The following is a 24,769-nucleotide window of genomic DNA, read 5'->3' as shown; positions in this document are numbered from 1 at the left end:
TTGTCTTGGTGGACACAGCTGAGAAAGGTATGCACAAATACACATACACATACCTTTCTCAGCTCTGAGATATATATGTATAGGGTTTGTGTGCATATATATATACACACACGTATATGTGTGTATATATATACACACACACACACACACACACACACATACTCTTTTTCCTTTGAAAAATAGTTCATATTAATGAACTCTTTTCCAATTTTAATCCAATACCATGAGATTCATTTTACCCTTCCTCTTTTCCATGCTTTCTTTTTTTTTTTTTTTTTTTTTTTGAGACAGTCTCGCTCTGTCGCCCAGGCTGGAGTGTAGTGGTGAGATCTTGGCTCACTGCGAGCTGCGCCTCCCGGGTTCATGCCATGCTCCTGCCTCAGCTTCCCAAGTAGCTGGGACTACATGCGCCCACCACCACGCCCAGCTAATTTTTTTTTTTTTTTGTATTTTTAGTAGAGACAGGGTTTCACTGTGTTAGCCAGGATGGTCTCGATCTCCCGACCTCGCGATCCACCCGTCTCGGCCTCCCAAAGTGCTGGGATTACAGGCATGATCCACTGCGCCTGGCCTTTCCATGTTTTCAAATAATTTCTCTGACACTGAGAAACCTAGCTCCCATTTTCCTCAACAGATTTACTTCTTCGCTCAATCAATTTAGTTATTTGCCTAATGTAGCACATTGCTGGCTGCCTCCTCACCCTGAGGGCACTGGCACAACATGGCTTCCACTGGATCTCTCCCCCTGCCCCTCCACCCGACCACGGAGCCACAAAGCTGGAAACTTTGATACCTCCATGCAGTAATCCCAGCCTGCTTCCTCAGCCATCAGGCACTGACACCTCCATGTACCTGCCCCTCCCCTGACATGCTTATCCTACAAATTACTCAGATTACTAGGTTAGAAAAAGAATTTCAAATTGCTATAACTCTATCAATATAAGTAGTTTAGAAGGTAATGGAGAGAGGTGTTAAGAATGTCTATTTGGTTTCCGGTTTGTGCAAATAGATGTTACATTCACTATTCACTGAGGTAAGAAATGTTGGAAGGGAATATAGTTTAGATTGAAAACTATGATTTCAGATTTAGATATATTAATTTTTATGTGCCATTAAGGCAGCCAAGTGGAGGCCAGGCACGTGCTCGTGCCTGTAATCCTAGCACTTTGAGAGGCCGAGGCAGGTGGATTGCTTGAGCCCAGTAGTTTGCCACCAGCCTGGGCAATGTGGTGCAACCCTGTCACTTCAAAAAAATACAAAAAAAAATGAGTGAGGCATGGTGGTACATGCCTGTAGTCCCAGCTACTTGGGAGGCTGAGGTCAGGAGGTCGAGGCTGCAGTGAGCCATGATCATGCCACTGCACTCTAGCCTGGGCAACAGAGTGAGACCCTGCCTCAAAAAAAAAAAAAAATTTAGAAATTTAAAAACACAACCAAGTGAAATGTCCAGTAGAGAGGTGGAAATGTAGGTCTGGAGTTCAGATAGAGGCATGGACAAATACAGATTTGTATGTCAACTGCATATAGGTAAGCAAAGATAGAGAAGTCTATGAATGAATTTGAGAAGGAACAGCTAGAGAAGAAAAGAACAACAGGAAGACTAGCCAGAGAAGAAAATAAGAGAAGCCAAGGAAGTAGATTTCAGGGAGGAGTAACCAACTGTGTCAATACTGAGAGGTTCATTAAGGATGGGAGAAGCAACTATTGACTTTCACTGTGTAGAGATCATTGGTGACTTTGGCAGGAGTAGTTTCAGTGAAGTGCTGTGGGCAGAGGTCACAAGGCAATGAGCTGAAATTATAGGAGATAAGAAAACAGAGAGAACAAGTATATGCAGTTACCATGAGACCCTTGGATGTGATTGAATATAGAGAATCTAGTGTTCATAAGGGGATACAGGGTTGTGTAAAGGTAAGCCAGATTGGTGCAGCTGGGAAAATAATGATACATCTTGTTCACACCACTGTTTTTTGTGATGCTCAACACTTTTAAAGACTGGACACTGAGCTAAAAGAAACCTTGGTGGTCAACTACTCTAATCTCATTCTATTCCTAAAGAAAATGAAACCCAGAAAAGGAAAAGGACTTGTGTGAAAGGTTGGCCTGTAAAAATATTCCAATTGTTTTATTCCCCTCAAATTTTCTATCACCCTTTTCTTACTTCATAAAATAGGTACCATACCTATTTTATGAAATAGGTACCAGTTTCTTACTTAAAACTTACAACTTTTCATTTTGCAATAATTATATACTTATAGTTGCAAAAATAGTACAGAGTCCCACGTATCCGTTACCCAGTTTCCTCCAGTGGTACAGTTTTGTAACTATAGCACAACTTCATATCCAAGATATTGACAATGATATTATACTGCTATCTAGACTACAGACTTTATTCAGTATCACCAGATTTTACATGCATTCATTTGTGTGTATGTAGGTCCATACAACTTCAGCACAGGTATAGATTCATGTGCTTAACTTCATAATCAAATGCTATAATCATCATCACAATCATCATAATCACACAGAACTGTTCCATCAGCACAAAGGAACTCCTTGTGTCATCTCTTTACAGTCATACATATCCCACACCCCCTCCAATTCCTATCCCTGGCAACCATTAATCTGTTCTTCATTTCAATAATTTTGTCACCTCAAGAATATTATATAAATGCAATCATACAGTATGTGACCATTTGAGACTGGCTTTTTTGTTCACCATAATACCCCTGAGGTACAACCATGTTCTTGTATCAACAGTTAGTTCCTTTTCATTCCAGAGTAGTATTGCAAGTTATGGATGGTTTGTTTAACCATGTACCTGTTGTAGGACATCTGGGTTGTTTCCAGTTTGGGGTAATTACAAATAAAGCTCCTATGAATGTTTGGGTACAAGTACAATATAGATTTTCATTTCTCTGGAATGAATGTCCAGGAGCACAACTGCGGGGTCTTATGTTTAACTTGATTAAAAAATTATGTTTAACTTGATAAGAAATTTATAAACTCTTTTCCAGAGTGGCGGTACCATTTTACATTCCTGTTAGCAATGTATAAAATATTCAGTTTGTATCCTCATTGGTATTTGGTATTTTCACTATTGTTTCTTTAGCCATTCAGATAAGTAAGTCATAGCCTCACTGTGGTTTCAATTTGCATTCCCTCATGACTTATGGAGTTTAACAGCTTTTCATATGCTTACTTGCCATCTATAGATCCTCTTCAGTGAAACATCTATTCATGTCTTTTGCCCATTTTCTAATTGGACTGCTTGTTTTTATTGTTGAGCTTTTGTGGCTTTTTTTGAGACAAGGCCTCACTCTGTTATACAGGTTGGAGTGTGGTGGTGTGATCATAGCTCAATGCAGCCTCAAACTCCTGGGCTCAAGTGATCCTCCTGTCTCCCTAGTAGCTGGGACTACTGGTGTGTGTCATGGTGCCCAGCTAATTTAAAAAAAAAATTTTTTTGTAGAGACAGAGTCTCACTGTCTTGCCCAGGCTGGTCTGGAACCCCTGACCTCAAGCACGCCTCCTAAAGTGGTGAGATTATAAGCATGGGCTACCATGCCTGACTACAGTTGAGTTTTTAGCACACTTTATATGTGCCAAATTGATCAGATATATGGTTTGCAAATTCATCTCAATCTGTAGCTTATCTTTTCCTCTTCTTAAATCACAAGTTTTTAAATTTTTAAGAAGTCCAATATATCAGTTTTTGTCTTTTATGGATGTGCTTTTGGGGCAAAGTCCAAGAACTTGTCACCTAGCCCAAGATCCTGAAGCTTTTTCTCCCGTGGCTTTTTTCCAAGTTATATAGTTTTATGTATTACATTTAAGTCCATTATACATTTTGAGTTAAATTTTATATAAGATGTGAGGTTTAAGTAGAGGTTCTTTTTTCTCCTCGCTATGGGTGTCTAATTGCTCCAGCATAATTTGTCAGAAAGGCTATTCTTCCTCCATTGAATTGCTTTTGCACTTTTTCAAAATCAGTTGAGCATATTTATATGGGTTTATTTCTGGGTTCTCTCATCTGTTCCATTGATTTATGTGTCTGTTCCTCTGCCAATACCATCTATCTTGATTACTATAGCTTTTTAGTAAGTCTTGAAGTCAGGTAATGTGAGTCCTCCAAGTTTTTCTTCTTCAAAATTGATTTAGCTTAAGTAACTTTATACTGGATATTTTCATCTTTCCTATAGGGAAATAAAAAGAATAGAGAAGAACAGTGGCTGTGGGAAATTAGGGACAATATAGTATATACATTCCATATGCTCAAGGCTAGTGGTTTTCAAATGTGAGTATGCCCCAGAATCAGCTAAGGAGTTCATGCAGATTTCTGGGTTTTATCCCTAGAGATAGGGTTTGACCTTCAAGTGATTCTGATGCAGGTGCTTCTGGACAACACTTTGAAATTTGAAAAATAAGAAGGATAAACAAAAACCAAAATCAGCCTTTATCACTTAACTTAAGTATCCAACAAGCATACTTTGTTTCCAGTATGCAACAAGCACACAGAAAAGTATGTCTTTTCTGAAGACACATTTATCATTTGTGCTTTTACATGATAAGAGTAATGCAACCAAACTTTTTAAAAGCATGATTTTTATTACATCCTAAATCCTAAATGTTTCTGGAGAAACACATTTATACTATAATGGAAATTCCTAGGCAGATAGAATCTGCTCAGTAGGAATTTACTTCAGAGTCAAATATGCTAGAACTCATGTTTGTTTAAAGAGTACCTTCAGAGATTCAATGTTTGATAGGTATCTCGGAACATATATTTTAGAAATTAAGAAGGAAGACACTGCCCTCTCAATGAGGGCATAGAGGTGGGGTGCTTCCTTCCACTGACAATAGATTTATTATTTGCTTGTCCAACATAAGCATCATACCTACAAAATTGAAACATAAAATATTCTAGCGAGTGAATGTATTTGAAAATGAAAATAAAGACTTCCAAGTTAAAAGAAAGGGAAATATGTTTAAAATATACTCCCCAGACATTTTATTCTAAGATATTCCTTGCCGATGTACCACCTATAGCCTTTTTAAAAATAACTTTCATATTCTACTTAAATTCTCTTGCATAAGCTCCTTATAGGTCAGTTATAGGTAGGAGGGTTCAGTGAACTCTAATTAAACTGTCAGGAAGACATCCTGTGCTGATTGCATGTGAAAACTTATCTACTGGGATATAAAAAGAACTACTCTATTGTCTGCCTGGATGTGAGCTGTGTGCATTTTCAGACTGTGTTTAGTACACAAATTGAAAAAGAAGTTTTTTACCCCATTTTGTCTCCTGATTTATTCTAGAGAAGAAAGTTCTTGCATAAGCTCTTCCTTTTCTTGTTGCAATTCCTGCAAATGCTGTTGGTTTTGCTCCAGTCTGTCCTCCAGCCACTGTAGGAGAGGCCCGCTGACTGCTGACATCTGACTGCACAGATTCTTGGTAAACACTTCAATAGGAAAAATAAAGATGAGAATAATTGTGGAAAAGCACCATCCACTAGCATGTCCCCACTCCATCACCAGCAGACCCCCAACCATGAGCACAGAAAGAAGGGGTTGGAGAAGGAAGTAGAAAAAGTGTAATAAGTAGGACTGGTAAACAATTTTTCTGGGCCCAGCCAGGGGAAAAACAGAAGAGCTGAGCATAGAAAATACCCATTCTGAGGCTATCTTGAATCCATAAGCCAGACGGAAGCCTGGCAGAAAGATGGCCAGCTCTTTACTCCCTTAGGCAAAAGGGCTAAGAGCCACGAAAGGGTTCCTTTCCCCAGCCTTTCAGACCTTCCCTTGCTATAAACCATCAAAACCTCCTAATGGGCCAGAAGTCTGCCTTCTGCAACTTACGTTTCCAGAGCGCCCTGTAGGCATATAAACTGTTATGTATATTGCAGAAATGTACATTAATTGAATACGCCTGAGAGCTCCTCTTTTAAAATGAAGAACAGAGGAATGAAGAGTAAGGGAGTTACCATCTTTTATGCTTTACTGTGAATGTTCAGCTTCATGGTAAGACAAAGATTCTAAGGTACTCTTTTAAAACAAATTCCATCTAATGTAAGTATCTTTTTCTCTCTCATAATATGTGACTGTCACTGAAATGACCACTGTCCAGTTTTTTGCTATTTTAAAGACTGCAGTTAAGTGAAATTGCTAGATCTAAGTACACGTACACTTTAAAACTAATTATCCAGTATTTTCCAGATTGTACCAAATTATATCTCCAGGAACAGTGAGACTGTTCACTTCCCTCACATCCTCACCTAATAGTCTCTCAATTTAATCTTTGAAAGGTGAAAAACTGATCATCTTATCTTAATCCGTACTTCTTTTAAAGATAATAATTAACATTTTTATTTTTGTAGGGGCCCATAAAAGTCTTTAATTTTTATTTAGTCAGTCTTTCCTTTTGTGAGTTCAGGTTTTCACATTATACTTAGGCCATCATCTTCCTAGAGTCTGAAAAAAATTCTTATATTTTCCTCCTATATTTCTTTAACTTATAAAATGAGCTTTTGTGGGTATAATTTACAGACAGTAAAATGAACCAATTTAAAGTATACAGTTCTATGAGTTTTGACAAATGTATACCCCATGCTATAATTTGGATATTTGGCCCTCCAAACCTCATGTTAAAATTTGACCCCCAATGTTGGAGGCAGGGCCTCATGTGAGGTGTTTGGGTCATGGGGGTGGGTCCTTCATTAATAGATTAATGCCCTCCCTCAGGGGTGAGTTCTTTCTCTGTTGGTTCCCACAAGAACTGGCTGTTAAAAAGAGCCTGGCCCTTCTCCCATTCTCTTGTTTCCTCTGTTGCCACATGGTATCTAAATACATAGGCTCCCCTTTGCCTTCTGTAACGAGTAGAAGCAGCCTGAAGCCCTCACCAAATGCAGGTGCCAGCACCATGCTTCTTGTTCAGTCTGCAAAACTGTAAAGCCAAATAAACCTCTTTTCTTTATAAATTACCCAGCCTCAGGTATTCCTTCATAACAACACAAAATGAACTAAGACATCCCATGTAACCAGTGCTAGTCAAGATATATACCATTTCCACCATCCTCAAACAATCCCCTCTGCAGTTCCCTTTGCATCCAATGCCCCTTCATCCCTGGGCCCAGGCAGCTACCACATCATGGATTAGTTTTGCTTATTCTTGAATTTGGAACCATAGAGTATGTAGCCTTTCGTGTAATGCTTCCTTCACCTGGCACAATGTTCTTGAGACTCATCCTGTTTGTTCATGTTTCAGTAGTTTGTTCTTTTTATTGTTGAGTTGTACTCCATTACACGGATATATCACAGTTTATCCATTCACCCACTGATGCACATTTGTGTTGTTTCTACCTTTTGGCTATTGTGAATAATGCTGCTGTAAACATTTGTGTACAGGTTTTTCTTTGAGCAGCTGTTTTCAATTCTTTGAGGTATATACCTAGGAAAGGAACTAGTATGACATATGGCAAATATAATTGCCAACCTCTTTTCTAAAGTGGTTGTACCACAATAGTAAAAGTTTAAATATATCTGGAATTTATTTTTTGTGTAGGGTATTAGGTAGGAATCCATTTTCCCCCAAATGGAAATAAAAGAATGTTAACTCCATGTTCAGCACTGTACCTCAGTGCCTAGAATAGCACTCAAATGTTTCCTGAATGAACAAAGAAGTGAACTGTCCCAATCCTATTTAATAAATAATTCATGCTTTTTTCATTTATTTAAAGTAATATCTTTGTTAAATATAAATTCTTATATATACATAGGCCTATCTCTGGACTCTGTTCAGTTCCACTGATCTATTTGTTTATTTTGAGCTATTATTTATACTTTTTAAATTACTGTGGCTTTAGAATATGGTTATATATCATACATTACCAACTTTTAACTTTGTCATGTTTTATCCTGAGACCAAAATTATGGGACAGATAGACCAAGCCATTTCTCCTTTTCTTTGAAAAGTAACTGCCTATAACACTCAAAAGCCTCCCTTTCTTCCTCACTGGTGACTTTGCAAGTAACTGGGGAAGAGTGCACAGAATGACCCAGAAGTCAGGGTTACTCAGACAGAAAGTGAGGCTGGGGAAATGTGTATGTTAGGGACAAGTGAATTAGTATAAATATTGTATTCAGCTTTTTGTTCCTTTGCCTTGTATAAAAATTACTTTTATATTTATTGACATCAAAAGATTTTCTCCCTCATGCCTTCCCTTTTATCTGTCTATCTGTCTATCCATCCATCTCTTTCAATTCCCACCATGACAGGCCCTGGTAGTGTTATGCTGGAACCAATTCATGCCAGCTCACAAAAGCCAACTATTAAAATTCCAAGAAGTTTGTAAGCTAGTTGATGCCATGTTAGTTGCTTGAAACCAGCCATGCCAGGGGCATTACACCACAGAAACCGCCAAACACAACAAACCAGGAACAAACCTCCTGCTCCTTGAGAACTGGTTGTTAAACGTGTGCCAGTATATCACTGAGTAGGTCTATCATAAAGCTCTTTCCTGTCTTTCCTCCTGTCTTACTCTAAGCTGTATTTATAGTATTCATGGATCCCCAGAGTTCAAAAGAAATGTTGGGATCAGGATCAGGAAAACCCTTGGGAAAGGAAATCTGAGGACAACTTGTACCCATCACTTCACTCACTTAAACTAAATTTGCTTCTGTCAGCTGAGTATTTCAGGGAAATACTCAGAAAAAATGCTGAGTACTCAAGAAAAAATTCTTACCCGAGCCATTATGGATCTTGGTTACTGAGTCCAGATGTGTAAGGCTAAAAGAAAATAGAGTAGTTTAGTGGCAAAGCAGCACTGAAGGGAAAGCAAAATGGTCATGGACTATACCAACCATAAACTGCATCACACCGTTGCCAACTGTATTAGATGAATATGTAGTATTTAAATCCCCAATATTAACTTCCTGACGATTTGGGGGATGTGATTTTATTCAAAGATAATTCAAAGTGATAATTTTGAAATTGCTGTCTCTCACCAAAGCTCTTACTTAGTACAAATTTATTGGGCAAAACCTAGTGCTTGGCAACAGGATTAAGATGTTGTGGATTATCTTCTTTTCTTAACCAAAAAAGAAAGTATCCTTGCCCTTGAAACATCCAAAGTAAGCAGGAGAAAAACAAATGTTGAAGAAATTATCATACAATGTGAGAAACATTATGATTGGAGACTGCTAGAAAGCTTTCCCAGAGAGGCAAAAGGAAAGGGGCCTCAAGAGTTGAGCTGCTAAAGACAAAAGGACAGAAGAAGAAAAGAGAGACTAGGTCCTGAGAAGTAGAGAAGAGGAGTGAAGAGGGTCTCTACCTGTGGATCCTCCTATACGCATCCTGCTCCTCCTGGCACAGGATCTTGGGCAGCTCTACTGCTGATTCAAGGCACACTTTCCCGATAGTGACATGAGGTACAATATGGATTGGGATTTCGATTCTCTCATACCTGTGAGGCAATCAGTTCAGGTCAGTTTTTAAACCCTGAGTTGTCATAATCAGAAGTTCTCTACAGTTTTAATTGAAAGTTTGGAATATGGCGTACTTCAAAGATTAAGCATTGTGTAATTCGTTTAGTGACGCAACTTCAAAGTGGATAGAGTTCAAACCGGGTTTGTCTGGAGAACAAACTAAAAGCCCGTTTGCAGAGCCAGTATTCCCTAGTCCCATAGAGAATGTAAGGCCACTTCTATAAATTTAAGAGAAGCCTTGAGAGCTCAAGGTCCTTAGGTCTGCTCCGCAGTCAGGGGAAATAGCTAATTAATACTGTTTTCAGTCAAGAAGTTGCCAGTGAGGTTGAACAAATTAATCACAAAAGTCTGGAGAAGAGGAACTACAGACTCTTCAATGGCTCCATCACATTCATTATGTAGGTGGGATTACTCACTTGTTCTAACTCAGTGTTTACCAGTGGCCCTCACTTCCCATTTTCTCCCCTGGGGGGAAATAGGTAAGAAATTCACAAATATTCACATGTTCATGCTAGAGTGGGAGAAACAGAAATGTTTGTTACTAAGGCCAACCAGTCTACCTCTACCCACTTATCACCCCAAATACACCTAAACTCTACCTACCAGCGGGTTCAGTGGAGAATTCAGGTTGAAGGCCCCTGGCACTGTGAGGCCGCACTGGCACATGGTGGTAAGGCAGCTTAAGATCTAGCTTCCCCATCCCAGCAGAACATGCCTAGTCCCCAGACCACAACCTAGATGGCACACAAATGATGGGGCATTACAAGCCCTCCCCTCCCCACACCCAAGTAGTCAGGGTATGCTTCCATCTAAAATCATATATTTTCAGTCTGAAGAACTTTTAATATTTCTTGTAGTGAATTCTCCAGATTCTGCCTGCTTTTTTCCATAAAAATGTCCGGTTTGTCTTAATATAAAATTCTGGGATTGATAGCTTTTTTCTTCATGCACATTAAAGATGTCACCCCATCATCTTCCAGCCTCCCAGGGTTCTGACGAGAAGTCAGTCATCATTCTTATCGTTTTATTGCTCCACTATTTGTAATATATCTTTTATTCCTTTAGCTGCTATAATGTACCTATTTTAGTTTGCTTGTATTCATATTGCTTTTGATTGGCTGAGATTCATGAATCTATGGGTATGAATCAGTTTTTAGAGAATTCTTAGCCACTATCTCTTTAGGCATTCTTTGTCTACTTCTGGTGCTCCAATTACATGTAAATTAAAATGGTTCATACTGCCTCACAGTTCTGTCACACACCATTCTGCTATTTCATTCTCTTTTTTTTTTTTTTTAACTCTTTGCTTCACTTAGGGTATATTTTATCAACATTTGTGCTCACTGATCCCTTCTGCTATACCTGAGTCTGCTGCTAGTCCCTACGATGATTTCTTAATTTTAGGTATTTTCCACTTTTACAATGTCCATTTGGGTTTTTTTTTCTTTTTAATTTAATTGTGCTTAAAAAATAAAATTTACTATCTTAACCATTTTAAGTATACAGTTCAGTAATGTAAATATATTAACATTGTTATGAAACAGATCTTCAAAACATTCTCATCTTGCAGAACTGAAACTCTATACCCATTAAACAACTTCCCCTTTCTCCCTTCTCCCAGCCCCTAGTGACCACCATTCTACTTCGTATATCTATGATCATTAGACACCTTATATAAATAGAAAAATGCTGCATTTGTTCTTTTGTGAATAACTTATTTCACTTAGCATAATATTCTCAGGGTTCCTTCATGCTGCAGGTTGTAACAGGTTTTCCTTTATTTTTAAGTTTGGATAGTATTCCATTATATGTTACATTGCATTTTGTTGGTCCATTCATCCATTAATGGACATGTGGGTTGCTTTTACCTCTAGACTATTATGAATAATGCTGTGAACATAGGTATGTAAATAGCTATTTGAGGTCTTGCTTTTAATTCTTTTGGATATACACCCAAGAAGTGAGACTGGTGGATCATATAGTAGATCTATTTTTTAGTTTTTAAAGAAACCACATGCTTATTGCACCACTTTACAATCTCAACAATAATGTGCAAGGGTTCCAACTTCTCCATATTCCCAACACTTGTTATTTTCTGATTTTGTTAGATAGTTGCTGTCATAATGGGTGTGAGGTGATATCTCATTGTGGTTTTGATTTGCATTTCTCTGACAATTAGTGATATTGAGCACTCTTTCATATGCTTATTGGCCAAGAGAAATATCACTTTAAGTCCTTTGCCCATTTTAAAGTCAGGTTTTTTTTGTTGTTGAGTGTTGGAGTTTTCTATATATTCTAGATATTAACCACTTATTAAATATACGATTTGCAAATATTTTCTCCCATTCCATAGGTTGCCTTTTCACTCATTTCATTGTTTCTTTTTATGCATAGAAGTTTTAAAGTTTGATGTAGTCCATTTGTCTATTTTTGCTTTTGTTAGCTGTGCTTTTGGTGTCATATTCAAGAAATTATTGTCAAATCCAGTGTCATGAAGCTTTTTCCCTATGTTTTCTGCTAGTTTTGTAGTTTGGGGTCTTATGTTTTGGTCTTTAATTCATTTAAGTTTTATATATGGTGTAAGATAAGGGTCCAGCTTTTTTCTTTTGCATGTGAATATTCCATTTTTCCAATATCATTTATTAAAGAGACTGTCTTTTTCCAATTTAGTGGTGTTGGCATCCTTGTTGAAGTTTGCTTGACCATATATGCAAGGGTTTAAATCTGGGCTCACCATTCTGTTTCACTGATAGCACACTGTTTTGATTACTGTAGCTTTGTAGTTACTTTTGAAATCAGGCAGCGTGAATTGTCCAAATTTGTTCTTTTTTGAAATTGTTTTGGCTATTCAAGGTCCCCTGAGAGTCCATGTCAACTTTAGGATAGATTCTTCTGTTTTTAAAATGGCCAGCCTGGGTGACAGAGTGAGACTCCTTAAAAAAAAAAAAAAAAAAAAAAAAAGGAAACCATTGGGATGTTTACAGTGATTGCATTAAATCTACAAATCACTTTGAGTAGTATGATATCTTAACAATATCATTATCCAATCCATGAACGTGAGATGTCTCTCCATTTATTTGTATCTGTAACTTCTTTCAGCAACATTTTGTAGTTTTGAATATATAAGTCTTTCACCTCCTTGGTTAAGTTTATGCCTAATTATTTTATTCTTTTTGACATTATTGTAAATGAGACTTTCTAAATTTCCTTTTCGGATTATTTGCTGTTAGTATATGCAAATAAAATAGATTTTGGTTTGTTGATTTTTGTATCCTGCGACTTTCTTTTTGCTTATTAGTTCTAACAGTTTTGTGAGTTTTTCACATATATTTCATGTGTGAACAGAGAGATAAACTTACATCTTCCTTTCCAATGTGGATGCCTTTTATTTCTTGTTCTTGCCTAATCGTTTTGGCTAGGAATTCCAGTCCTGTGTTGAATGCTTATTTTTAAATTGAAGTGTATGCCCTTTTATTTTTGAGTTGTAAGAATTATTTACCTATTCTGGATGCTATACCATTATCATATGTGTAGTCCTCCCTTATCCTTTGTTTTACTTTCTATGGTTTCAGTTATCTGTGGTCAACCACAGTCCAAAAATATTAGATGAAAAATTCTAGAAATAAACAATTCATAAGCTTTAAGTTACAGACCTTTCTGAGTAGCATGATGAAATCTTACGCCATCCTGCTCTAACCTGCCCAGGATATGAATCAGCCCTTTATCCATCTGATCCACCTTGTATATGCTACCTGCCCATTAGTCACTTGGTAACCATCTTGGTTTCAGATTGACTGTCATGGTATTGTAGTTCTTACGTTCAAATAACCCTTATTTTACTTAATAATGGCCCCAGAACATATGAGTAGCAATGTTAGCAGTTCTGCTATGCCAAAGAGAAGCCCTAAAGTGCTTCCTTTAAGTGAAATGATGAAAGTATACAACTTAACTTAAAAAAAAAAGCAAAAACATCATATGCTAATGCTGCTAAGACCTATAGTAAGAACAAATCTTCTATCTTTGAAATTGTGAACAATATATTGTTATAATTGTTCCATTTTATTATTGGTGTTGTTAATCTCACACTGTGCCTAATTATACTAAACTTTATCACAGCTGTGTATGTATAAGAAAACATGGGGTAATAGGGGTTGGTACTATCTGTGGTTTCAGGCCTCCACTGGGGTTCTTGGAACATATTCCCCAAAGATAAGGGGAGACTGCTTTTTGTAATTTGTCACTATTTTTCTGATTCTGTAGGTTGTTTTTTTCACCTTCTTGATAATGTGCTGTGATGCACTAAAGTTTTTAATTTTTATCAAATCCAATTTATCTGGTTTTTTCTTCCTTTCTCCCTTGTGCATTTGATGTCATATTTAAGAAACTAGTGCCAAATTGAAGGTCATGAAGATGTACCCCTACGTTTTCTTCTAAAGTTTTATTGTTTTAGCTCTTCTATTTAGATCTTTGATCCATTTTAATTTTTGTATATTGGGTGAGGATAGTGGTCCAGCTTTATTCTTTTTGCATGTGGTTATCTAGCTGTCCCAGCACCATTTGTTGAATTGCCTCTTCTTTCCCTGTTGAATTATCATGGCACAGTTGTTGAAGATCAACTGACGAGAAATGTACAGGTTGACTTATGGACTCACAGTTCTACTGCACTGATTTTTATATCTATCCTTTCTGAAACTCTGTCCCTTTTTTTCCAGTCTTTTCTATCTGTTATCCAGCTTGGATAATTCTGTTGATCTATCTTCAAGTTACTGACTCTTTCCTCTGGCATTTCCATTACATTCTCACTTTTAATCTAGAGTTTAAAAATTTTGGTTATTATATTTTTTCAGTTGTAAAATTTACATTTGCTTCTTTTTTATCTTCTATTTCTTATCTGATGCTTTCTTTTTAAATATTTGTTGCAACATTTTTGTGACTGATAGCTTGAACATTTTCATAATGGCAGCTTTTAAAGTCTTGTCAGGTATTTCCAGTATAAGTGTCATCTTGCCTTTTGTATCTGTTGATTATCTTCTCCCATACAAAATGAGATTTCTGTGGTTCTTAATATGTTAAATAATTTTGGTTTATGTCCTGGTTATTTTGGATATTAAGTTATGAGACTTTGGATCTTGTTTATATCCCCACTTCTGTGGTATTTTAAGCTTTGGGGCCCTTCTCCAAACTGCCTGTTATTTACATTCCAGAGTTCACAAATAGCTAGGCTTGGCATTCTTTCCAGAGTATATAGTTGAGTTCAGTGAGATATAGGGGCAGCATGTGCTGATGTCATCTTATGTGTGAAATCATCCAATGCTTTGAAATTTAATAATATATTTCTAAGTAACACCTGCATCAAAGTAAATCACAAAGGTAATAATATCACAAGGGAAATACTTTGAACTGAAGGATAGTTCTTTTAAAAAATAAAAATTATGGATGTACCCAAAGCAGTGCTTAAAGGGATATTTATGGCTCTTTTGAAAAGACTGATACGTTTATTAATAAACCCCCACCAAGACTGATCAAGGTAAAAACAGAGAACACAAAAATTACTAATATAAGGAATAAAAAAGGGGAAATCACTTCGGATCCTACAAACTTTAAAAGGATAGTAAGAAGATATTGTGAACCATGTAAACTAAAGTTCTAGGATAAATTCCTAGAAAAGCACAACTTGCCAAAACTAAAAAGATACAGAAAATCAGAATAATCCTACATATTTTAAAGAAACTGAACTTATAATTTAAAACTTTTCACAAAGAAAACTCCACACTGACATTGCTAATCTGTTACATTCTATCAAACATTTAAAGAAAAAATCCAAACTTACACAAAACATTTCAGAAAATCGAGATGTGGGAACATTTTCTACTTTGTACTATGCAGCCAGCATAACTATGATATCAAAATCTAGCAAAGGTGTTTAAAGAAAAGAAAATTATGGATCAATCTTATTTATGAACAAAGATATAGAATTCCTAAAAAGGGTAGCCTAGTGAATACACTAAAGAGATAATATACAGTGACTAACAAATGCAAAGCTGGGTTAAGATTCAGAAATCAGTTTATGAGACTTACCACATTAAGGCAAATAATCACATGATTATCTTAATAAATGCAGAAGAAGCATTTGATAAAATTCAACATTCAGTCATAAAAAAGAGGCTTAGAATACTAGGAATACAAGGGAACTTCCTTAATATAATAGAGGCTAACTACAGAAAAGCTAAATTAAACACCAGCGATAACTGGGAAATTTTGAAGCATTCTCTTTACATTTTATGTATAAATTTTACTGGAAGACTGAGCCAGTATAATAAGGCATGAAAGAGAAATAAAAATGTGTAAAGAGCCGGGCGCGGTGGCTCAAGCCTGTAATCCCAGCACTTTGGGAGGCCGAGGCGGGCGGATCACAAGGTCAGGAGATCGAGACCACAGTGAAACCCCGTCTCTACTAAAAATACAAAAAATTAGCCGGGCGCGGTGGCGGGCGCCTGTAGTCCCAGCTACTCAGGAGGCTGAGGCAGGAGAATGGCGGGAACCCGAGAGGCGGAGCTTGCAGTGAGCCGAGATCGCGCCACTGCACTCCAGCCTGGGCAACAGCGTGAGACTCCGTCTCAAAAAAAAAAAAAAAAAAAAAAAAATGTGTAAAGATTGGAAAGGGTGAAATTAAATTGCCCTTGTTTATGTAAGACATGACTGTTTACACAGAAAATCCCAAGGAAATAAAATCTGCAGATAAATCATTAGAATTAATAAGTACATTTATATCCATAAGGCTGCTGGATATAAAGCCAATATACATATATCAATTTGCTATCTAAATAACCAGGACCAACTGCAAAATTATGAAAAGATACTAATTACAATAACATAAAACACCAAATTCCCAAGAATAATTTAAATGAAAAATGTGCACTATCTTTTCAGATGTTTCACAGAAAAATACAAAAGATAGAGAAATTAAAATCTAAATAAATGGAGGAATACATCAAATGGATGAACAGATTCAATTCTATTCCAATCAAATCTCAGCTGACATGTTTCAGCAAGTTTTCTTGTGGAAATCAACAAGCCGATTTTAAAATTTATATGGGTTTACAAAGGGCCAAGAATAGCCAAGATGGTCTTGAAGAATAACAACAAAGGGGAGAACAAACATTACCACATATCATCAAGACTTATTATAAAGCTACAGCAATTAATAAAGTGTGTTACTGACACAAGGATAGACACATAGACAAAACAGAATTGCCTAGAGTTCAGAAACATAACCATATATATATGGACAATCGGTTTAAGGCAAAGTGGCAGGGCAGCAATAAATTGATTGAGCTGGACACTTGTAATTTGTGTACTTTTCTGTGTGTTACACTTCAATTGAAAAGCTAACACCAACCAACCAACCAAAGTTTATGACAAAGAAGTTCTAGAGTATGCTAGAGCTCACAGGTCAGAATGTATGTATTAAAATACTAGTTTTGAAATCTACAGCTGAAGGGACACTAAACAAATATTTACTGAACACCACAGGAAAAGTAATAAAGAGCCATACCTTCTTTCAAGGATCTTACAATGTTAGTAGAAGAACAAAATATTAAAATATAATATGTATTACAAAAAGGAAGTATATGATTTTATTAAGTTTCCAGGAGGAATGCTTAACTGGGATGGTATCGGGAGTTGAGAATTATCAGAGAAGGATTCCTAAATTTGATCTTCATCTTCAAAAATGACTAGACATTGGCCAGGTGGTATAAGGAAAAAGGAAACTGTAGGTAGAGTGAGCATATGACAGAGAGAGAACATGGCTGGAGAAATAAGCAAACCATGAAGGGCTGCAGGTTGAGGGCTTTATTCTGAGGGCATTAGGGAGCAGGATCATTTTAGAATAGCTACACCATGATACCAAATTGAAAGGAAGCAAAATGGGTGAGTGCTAAAATTAAATAACTTTTTAAAAAATAATAAAAATGAAAATACTACTTAGCATCTATGGGATATATTTAAAGCAAAGATCAGTGGAAAATTCATAGCCTTAAGCATTTATATCAATAATAATGAAAGATAAAAAAATATACTCATTAAATTCCAAACTCCAAATGCTAAGATAAAGCACAACAAAATGACCAAAATGAAACATAAGGAAGGAAATAATGAACATAAAAGCAAAAGTAGTAAGGTTGGGAATAGAAAACAAATAACTAAATAAAAATCAGTGTTTCAGGGAAAAATAACAAAATTGACACACCACTGGCTAACATAACCAAGGGAAAAAAGAAATAGTACAAATATACAAAATATGAAATGACAAGGGGGAGATAACTACTGAAATACAAGACATTTAAAATATGACAGACTATCCGGCAGAGAGATCTCTGTGTAAATAAATTTGCAAACCATACAAAATGAATAATTTCTTAGGAAACTGTACCAAAATTGACCCCATTACAGAAAGAAAGCATAAACAGATGAATTCTCAGAGGAGAAAGAGAAATTTATCAAGGAACTATCCCACAGAGAAAGGCCTAGTTGATTTCATAGAGGAATTGTCAAAGAACTGATGGTCTCACTGCTACATACATTTCTGTCATAGCCTACACAATGAAAGAAAACTCCAAACAATTCCTCTGAAGCAAGTGTAATATACATACCTAAACCTGATAAAGACAGTACAAAAAATTAATATTTCTGATAGCACTTATGATTTTTGATGAAAAAGTACTAAACAAAATATTAGCAAACATAATCCTGTCTTTTTGAGGAACACAAAGTTGGTTAAATAGTAGGAAATCTATAAATATAACATACCATATTAATAGGACTAAGGAAAACCATAATTGCCTCTGTAGATACTGAAAAACTTGACAAAATCTAATACCTATTCCTGATGAAAACAGAATACAAGGGCAAAAGTAGGAATTTATGTATACTTTCTTAATATGAAAAGGATATATACTTTATTCCTGAATACAGAATCTTTCTTAATGAAGAAATGCTACAGGAATTTCCATAAGGATCAGAAACAAAACAAGATTATCTACTATTTCCACTACTATTTAATGTTCTAAAGAAATATTAGGCAATGCAGTTATATTTAAGGAATCAATTAGAGGTTTAGGAATTGGGAAATAAGTAAAACTATTTGTAGATGGGGTGTGATACTTATCTGGAAAGCTCTAGGGAAATAAAGGTATAATTAACTCAAAGAACAAAAGAATTCAGGAAGATAAAAATTTACATACAGAAATAATAGCCTTCAAATATACAAGCAAAAAACAGAGGATGTAATAGAAAAAAAAAAACATTCACAAAGCAAAAAAGAAGATAAATGCTTAAGAATAAATTTCAGTAAGACATATGCAAAACCTATATGAGAAAAACAACACTCCTGAAAGACACAAAAGTAGACTACAGCAAATAGAAAGACAGCCAGTGCTCTTGGATAGGATGATGCAACATCACAATTAATTTATAAATTTAACACAATCTCAATGGAAATATCAAAAAGATTTTATTTGGAGCTAGACAAGTTGATAGTAAGGTTCACATGAAAAACCAAACATGTAAGAATAGTCAGGGTCTTAGACGGGCGTGGTGGCTCAAGCCTGGGCTCACGCCTGTAATCCTAGCACTTTGGGAGGCCAAGATGGGCAGATCACCCAAGGTTGGGAGTTTGAGACCAGCTTGGGAGTTCAAGACCAGCTTGGGCAACATGGTGAAACCCTGTCTCCACTAAAAATACAAAAATTAGCCAGGCATGATGGCGCGTGCCTGTAATCCCAGCAACTCAGGAGTCTGAGACAGAATAGCTTGATCCCGGGAGGCAGGGGCTGCTGTGAGCCAAGATCGCACCACTGCACTCCAGCCTGGACGACTGGACGAGACGCTGTCTCAAAAAAATAAATAAAAATAAAAAATAAAAAATAAAAATAAAAAAAAGAATAGTCAGGGAAACACTGAAACACTGAGAAAAGAAAAGCTACAATGGAGACTAGCCTTACGGATAATAAAACATACAATAAAGCCACTATAATTAATGCGATGGTAACTAAACGGACAGACAGAATAGAAAGTTAAGAAACAGATCCAAGTGAATAGGGAGCTTTCCTATATGGTAAAAGGTGCCATGTAAAATTGCTGACATGAAGATAAGCTTTTTTTTATTATTATTATTATTTTTCCTCGCTCTGTCGCCCAGGCTGAAGGGCAGTGGCACGATCTCGGCTCACTGCAACCTACACCTCCCAGGTTCAAGCAATTCTACTGCCTCAGCCTCCCAAGTAGCTGGGATTACAGGTAAACCATGCCTGGCTAATTTTTGTATTTTTAGTAGAGATGCGGTTTCACCATGTTGGCTAGGCTGCTCTCAAACTCCTGACCTCAAGTGATCCGCGTGCCTTGGCCTCCCAAAGTGCTGGGATTACAGACATGAGCCACTGTGCCCACCTAACATAAACTTCTTAAACAATAGTTTTGGAACAGGTGGACTGCCATTTAGAAAGAGATAAAATTAGATTCATATCTTAGTCTATACAAAATTAACTCTATATAGTTCTGACTTTTGACTTTTTGAACAATGTTGATGTTTCATATACTCTAAAAGGGAAAATAGTATGGGTTAAAAGAAAATCCTAAAATGGAAAACAAGCAAACAAGAAAAACCTGTCTTTCAAATAAATCATATAACCTCACTGAAGTGGTCAGGGGGGGAAATAGACTGAATCCAACTAAGTATTTTGAGTATATACTCTTAGGCATATGTCCAAACTCATCAAAATGTGTACATTAAATATGTACAATTCTGCATGTTAATTATACCTCAATAAAGCTTAATAAAAAGAACTGTAAACAAATTTTGATCTCTAGTTAGCAGGTTTGTCTTTCACAGTGATACAGATTAGCAATTCTGAAACTACTTTCTGTATATTCTAGGGATGAGTAACAAACAAATTGTGGCTAGCAGAAGCAAGGCATCTCTCTTTTGAAGGAAAAAGTTGCAAACATGGAAAAGGAGAATGCTGGAATGAACCTTAAAGTATGGAAATAGAACTGGAGTTATCAGGTTGAACTCAGAGGTAAGCTGGAGAAAGTTTCCAAGCCGAAGCTCAGGGAGAATCCCCAGGTAGAGCTTGACAGATGCCAAGTTGAGAAAATATAGCTGAGACTCTGGGAAGGCCAAGACAGCTTGTGTTTGCAAGGTAAAGTACTGTGGAGGAAAGAGCTGGCACAGGAAGAGAACTCTAGAGATCTTTGGAGGGTCCTCTTCAAGTGTTCAGTTGATGACTGGTCTGGACATGTGTGTGAGCAAACTACCCAGTCAGAGAAACAACAACCTAAAGGGATTAAAGGGAGCGAACTCCAAAGTATACACAGGGCCAGGAATAGCATCTATTTCCAACAGTCCGAAAGGAAAATCTCATAATATTAGAGGCATCAGAGTATTAAAAAGGGTCTTGCCTCAGTAGTGGGGAAAAAATGAACCTTATATTAAACACTGCTTTGTTTCTGCCTAACAAAGCTTAAAAGCAAGATCCAAAGGGATAGGACTGTTTCCTAATAACTTTAACAGTATCTTGAAACAAAACTCAAGAATATTTTTATGAATACAAATATATCTAGTACCCAATAAGGTAAAATTCACAATGTCTGTATCCAATCAAAAATTATCAGGCATGAAAAGCAGCAGAAGAGTCCAACCTATAAGGAGAGGAAATCAATTGGAATTGGCCCAGAATGATGCTGATTTAGTGACAAAATTGGAGGACAAAACATTAAAATGAATATTATAACTATTTTGTATGTTCAAGAAGCTAGAAGATTAAACATGTTAAGTATAGAAAAGAAAAAATTTTAAAGATCCAAATGAGACTTTTAGACATGAATATTACAATGCCTCAGATATAAAGTACAGTAGAGTACTGGCACATGCCCATAGTTCCAGCTACTTGGGAGGCTGAGGCAAGAGGATCACTTGAGCCCAGAAGTTGATGGCTGCAGTGAGCTGAGATCATGCCACTGCACTCCAGCCTAGGTGACAGAGCGAGACCTTGTCTCTAAAAAAAAATAATAAATAAAAATTAAAATGTACAGTGGACAGGATTAATGGTAAACTCAACATTGCAGAAAGAAAGATGAGTAAACTAGAAGACAGTAATAGAAACTATACAGAACAAATCACAGATAGAAAAAAAAGACTGAAAAACAATGAATAGAGCGTCGGTGAACTGTGAGGTAACGTTAAGTGGCCAAAAATATGGTTAGTTGAAATACCTAAAGGAGAGGAGAAAGTGGGACATAAAAAACTAGTGGAAATAATGGCTGAAGTTTTTCTAAATTTGATGAAAAAAATACATAAATCCACAGATCCAAGCAGCCCAATGAAACCCAAGCATAGGGCACATGGAAACAATTACACTATGATACACTGATACTCAAATGGTTTAAAGCCAATGATAAAAACAAAATCTTAAAAGAAGTCTTAAAAAGGGATACATTAAGTAGAGTGGGCAAAGGTAAAAATGTCAGCCACTTTCTTGTTGAACGGTGGAGAAATATCTTTATAGTTCTAAATGTAAAAAAGGCAACCTAGAGTTCTTTATCCATTGAAAATATCTTTCAAAAAATGAAGGCAAAGACTTTTTTCAGACATACCAAAGTCAAAAGAATATAGCACCAGCAGAGCTACCTACACTACAAGACACATTAAAGGATGTCTTTCAAGAAGAGAAAAAATGATGCCAGATGTAAACAAAGAAACTAACAGCACTAGAAATGGCTAACCATATGGTTAAATACAAAGACTTTTCTTACTTAAATTTCCTAAAAAGATAATAAACTGTTTAAAGTAAAACTTATACATACAAGTAAAATGTATGACCACAATAGCACAAAGGCCAGGAGGGGAGAAATGAAAGTATGATGTTGCAAGATTCTTATACTACATATGAACTAATAAAATGTCACTCAAAGACAGACTGTGATACGTAAAACATGTATACTATAAACTAGTGGTTTTCAACCAGGGGTAATTTTTCCCTGCAGAAAACATTTGGCTGTGTCTGCAGATGTTTCTGATTATGACAACTGAAGAGGTGCTATTGGCATTTAGCAGGTGGAGGTCGGAGATGCTGCTAAACATTCGACAATGCACAGAATGCCACCACCCCCCACCACACACACACACACACACACACACACACACACACACACACAAAACTATGTGACCCAAAATGTCAATAGTGCCAATGTTGACAGACCCTGTGAAAAACCCTAAGGCAATCACCGAAATAACAAAAGACTATAGCTAATTAGTCTATAAAAGAGATAAACATTTGACAAAATACAACATCTATTTTTGTTGAAAACATTTTCTTATCAATCTAGGAATTGAAGAAACTTCCTCAAACTGATTAAGGGAATCTATAAAAAATCTTCAGGTAACATCATACTTAATGGTAAGAGAGTAAATGATTTCTCCAAAGATTAGGAACAAAGTTACCATGACCGCTCTTACCAGCTGTATTCAACAGTTTATTAGAGGTTCTAACAATGCAATAAGGCAAAAATAAATAAATAAATAAATAAATAAACAGAAGGCATCCACATTGGAAAGAAAGAAGTGAAACTACCTTTATTCACAGATGACATAATCGCCTGTAGATAATCCAATGGACCCTTCAAAAAAGCTATTAAAATTAATTGAATTTAGCAAGGTTGTAGGATATAAACTCAATATACAAAAATGAATTATATTTTTATATAGTAGCAATGAATAGGAAATTGAAATACAATCACATTTACAATAATATAAATACATGAAATGTATAGGGATAAATATGACAAAAGATATGGAAGACCTGTATATTGAAAACCACAAGCCATTACTGAGATAATTATAGACCTAAATAAATGGAGAGATATACCATGTCCATACTTTGGAAGACTCAATATTATTAAGATGTTAGTTCTCCCCAAAATGAATCTATAGATTCAACAAAATCCCAATTAAAATCCTTGCAGGCAGTTTTGGGAAACAGCCTATCAGTTTCTTAAAAGAAATCAAACACACATCTACCATATGTTCAGCCAGTGTGAATCTAGGTATTTCCCCAAGGAAAGAAAAGGCATATATCCACACCAAGACCTATATACAAATGTTCTAAGCAGCTTTATTTGTAATAGAGAAAAACTATAAATAACTCAAATATCCATCAACAGGTGAATGGATAAACATATTGTGGTAATATTTACACAATTTAATATTATTCTGTAATAAAAGGGACAAACTACTGATACATGCTACGACATGGCTGAATCTCAGAATAATTATGATATATGAAAAGAGACAGACAAAAAAGTACATACTCTATGATTCCATATACAAAAAATTCTAGAAAATGAAGACCAATCTGTAGTAATAGTAGATCAGGGTTTTCCATGGTTAGAGAAGTGATAAGGCGTGATGGAAGAAAAGAATTACAAAGAACCAAGGCTCCTTGGAGAAATAATGAATCCAGGCTGGATAGAGGAAAGAATGAGACAAACCTAGAACATCTACTTGTGCTAGAAAATCAAAGAAAGATTGGAGTAGGTCAAAATAACACAGGAAAAGCTTCCACTAGCCAATTCTGAAACATTGGGTGCCTCAAAATAACTAATGACAGTAATGGATTAAATCCCATTGAATAAAATAAGGATTCAGGTGTTTACATTAATATAAATAAATAAATGAACACAATGAACTCCACACAAGATACAGTCATCCCTTTGTATCTGTTGGGGACTGGTTCCACAAACTATAACTTGTAGGCCAGGTTGGCCTGGGGCCTATATTTGTAAATCAAGTTTTATTGGAATATAGCCACATCCCTTTATTTACATATTGTCTATGACCCCTTTCCAGCTATGATTGTAGAGGTGAGTGTTGTAATAGAGACCCTGTGGCCCACACAGCTTAAAATATGTCTTTACTTCAAGAGTTTGCTGATCCCTGTATGAGGGATCCTCATACAGGCTGGGTGCACTGGTGCATACCTGTAGTCCCAGTAGTTTGGGAGGCTGAGATGGGCAGATCGCTTGAGCCCAGGAGTTTGAGACCAGCCTGGGCAACATGGCGAAACCCCACCTCTGTATTAAAAAAAATGACTGTATCTTGTGTGGAATGAAATTGGCAGAAGAGAAAACTGTCACACTGCCATGTGACAAACATCTTAGTAATACATAATTTAGATGTTCATGTCCCTGATATAAAAGGGTGCAGTATTTGCATATAACCTCATCCTCC

The 24,769-nt window shown here is 36.3% G+C and overlaps 1 protein-coding gene across 4 annotated transcripts in view; it reads right to left on the bottom strand.

The window, feature by feature from the left end:
- Positions 1 to 2,363: 2,363 nt before the first annotated feature.
- Positions 2,364 to 24,769, bottom strand: part of BRCC3 (BRCA1/BRCA2-containing complex subunit 3) — a 48,241-nt gene continuing 25,835 nt past the window's right edge. For all 4 annotated transcript variants that reach the window (XM_005595046.5, XM_005595047.5, XM_065538719.2 and 1 more), the window contains 4 exons: positions 9,330 to 9,461; positions 8,742 to 8,785; positions 5,293 to 5,462; positions 2,364 to 4,196 (listed from right to left, as the gene is read on the bottom strand). In XM_005595046.5, the coding sequence (XP_005595103.1) occupies positions 5,311 to 5,462; positions 8,742 to 8,785; positions 9,330 to 9,461 (328 nt within the window). In that variant the 3' untranslated portion in view covers positions 2,364 to 4,196; positions 5,293 to 5,310. The remainder of the gene's footprint in view (positions 4,197 to 5,292; positions 5,463 to 8,741; positions 8,786 to 9,329; positions 9,462 to 24,769) is intronic.

The sequence above is a fragment of the Macaca fascicularis genome, chromosome X (assembly GCF_037993035.2).
Source record: "Macaca fascicularis isolate 582-1 chromosome X, T2T-MFA8v1.1".
Lineage (NCBI taxonomy): Eukaryota > Metazoa > Chordata > Mammalia > Primates > Cercopithecidae > Macaca > Macaca fascicularis.
The sequence above is the reverse complement of the archived record's forward strand: the minus strand, read 5'-3'. Positions and strand labels throughout refer to the sequence as shown.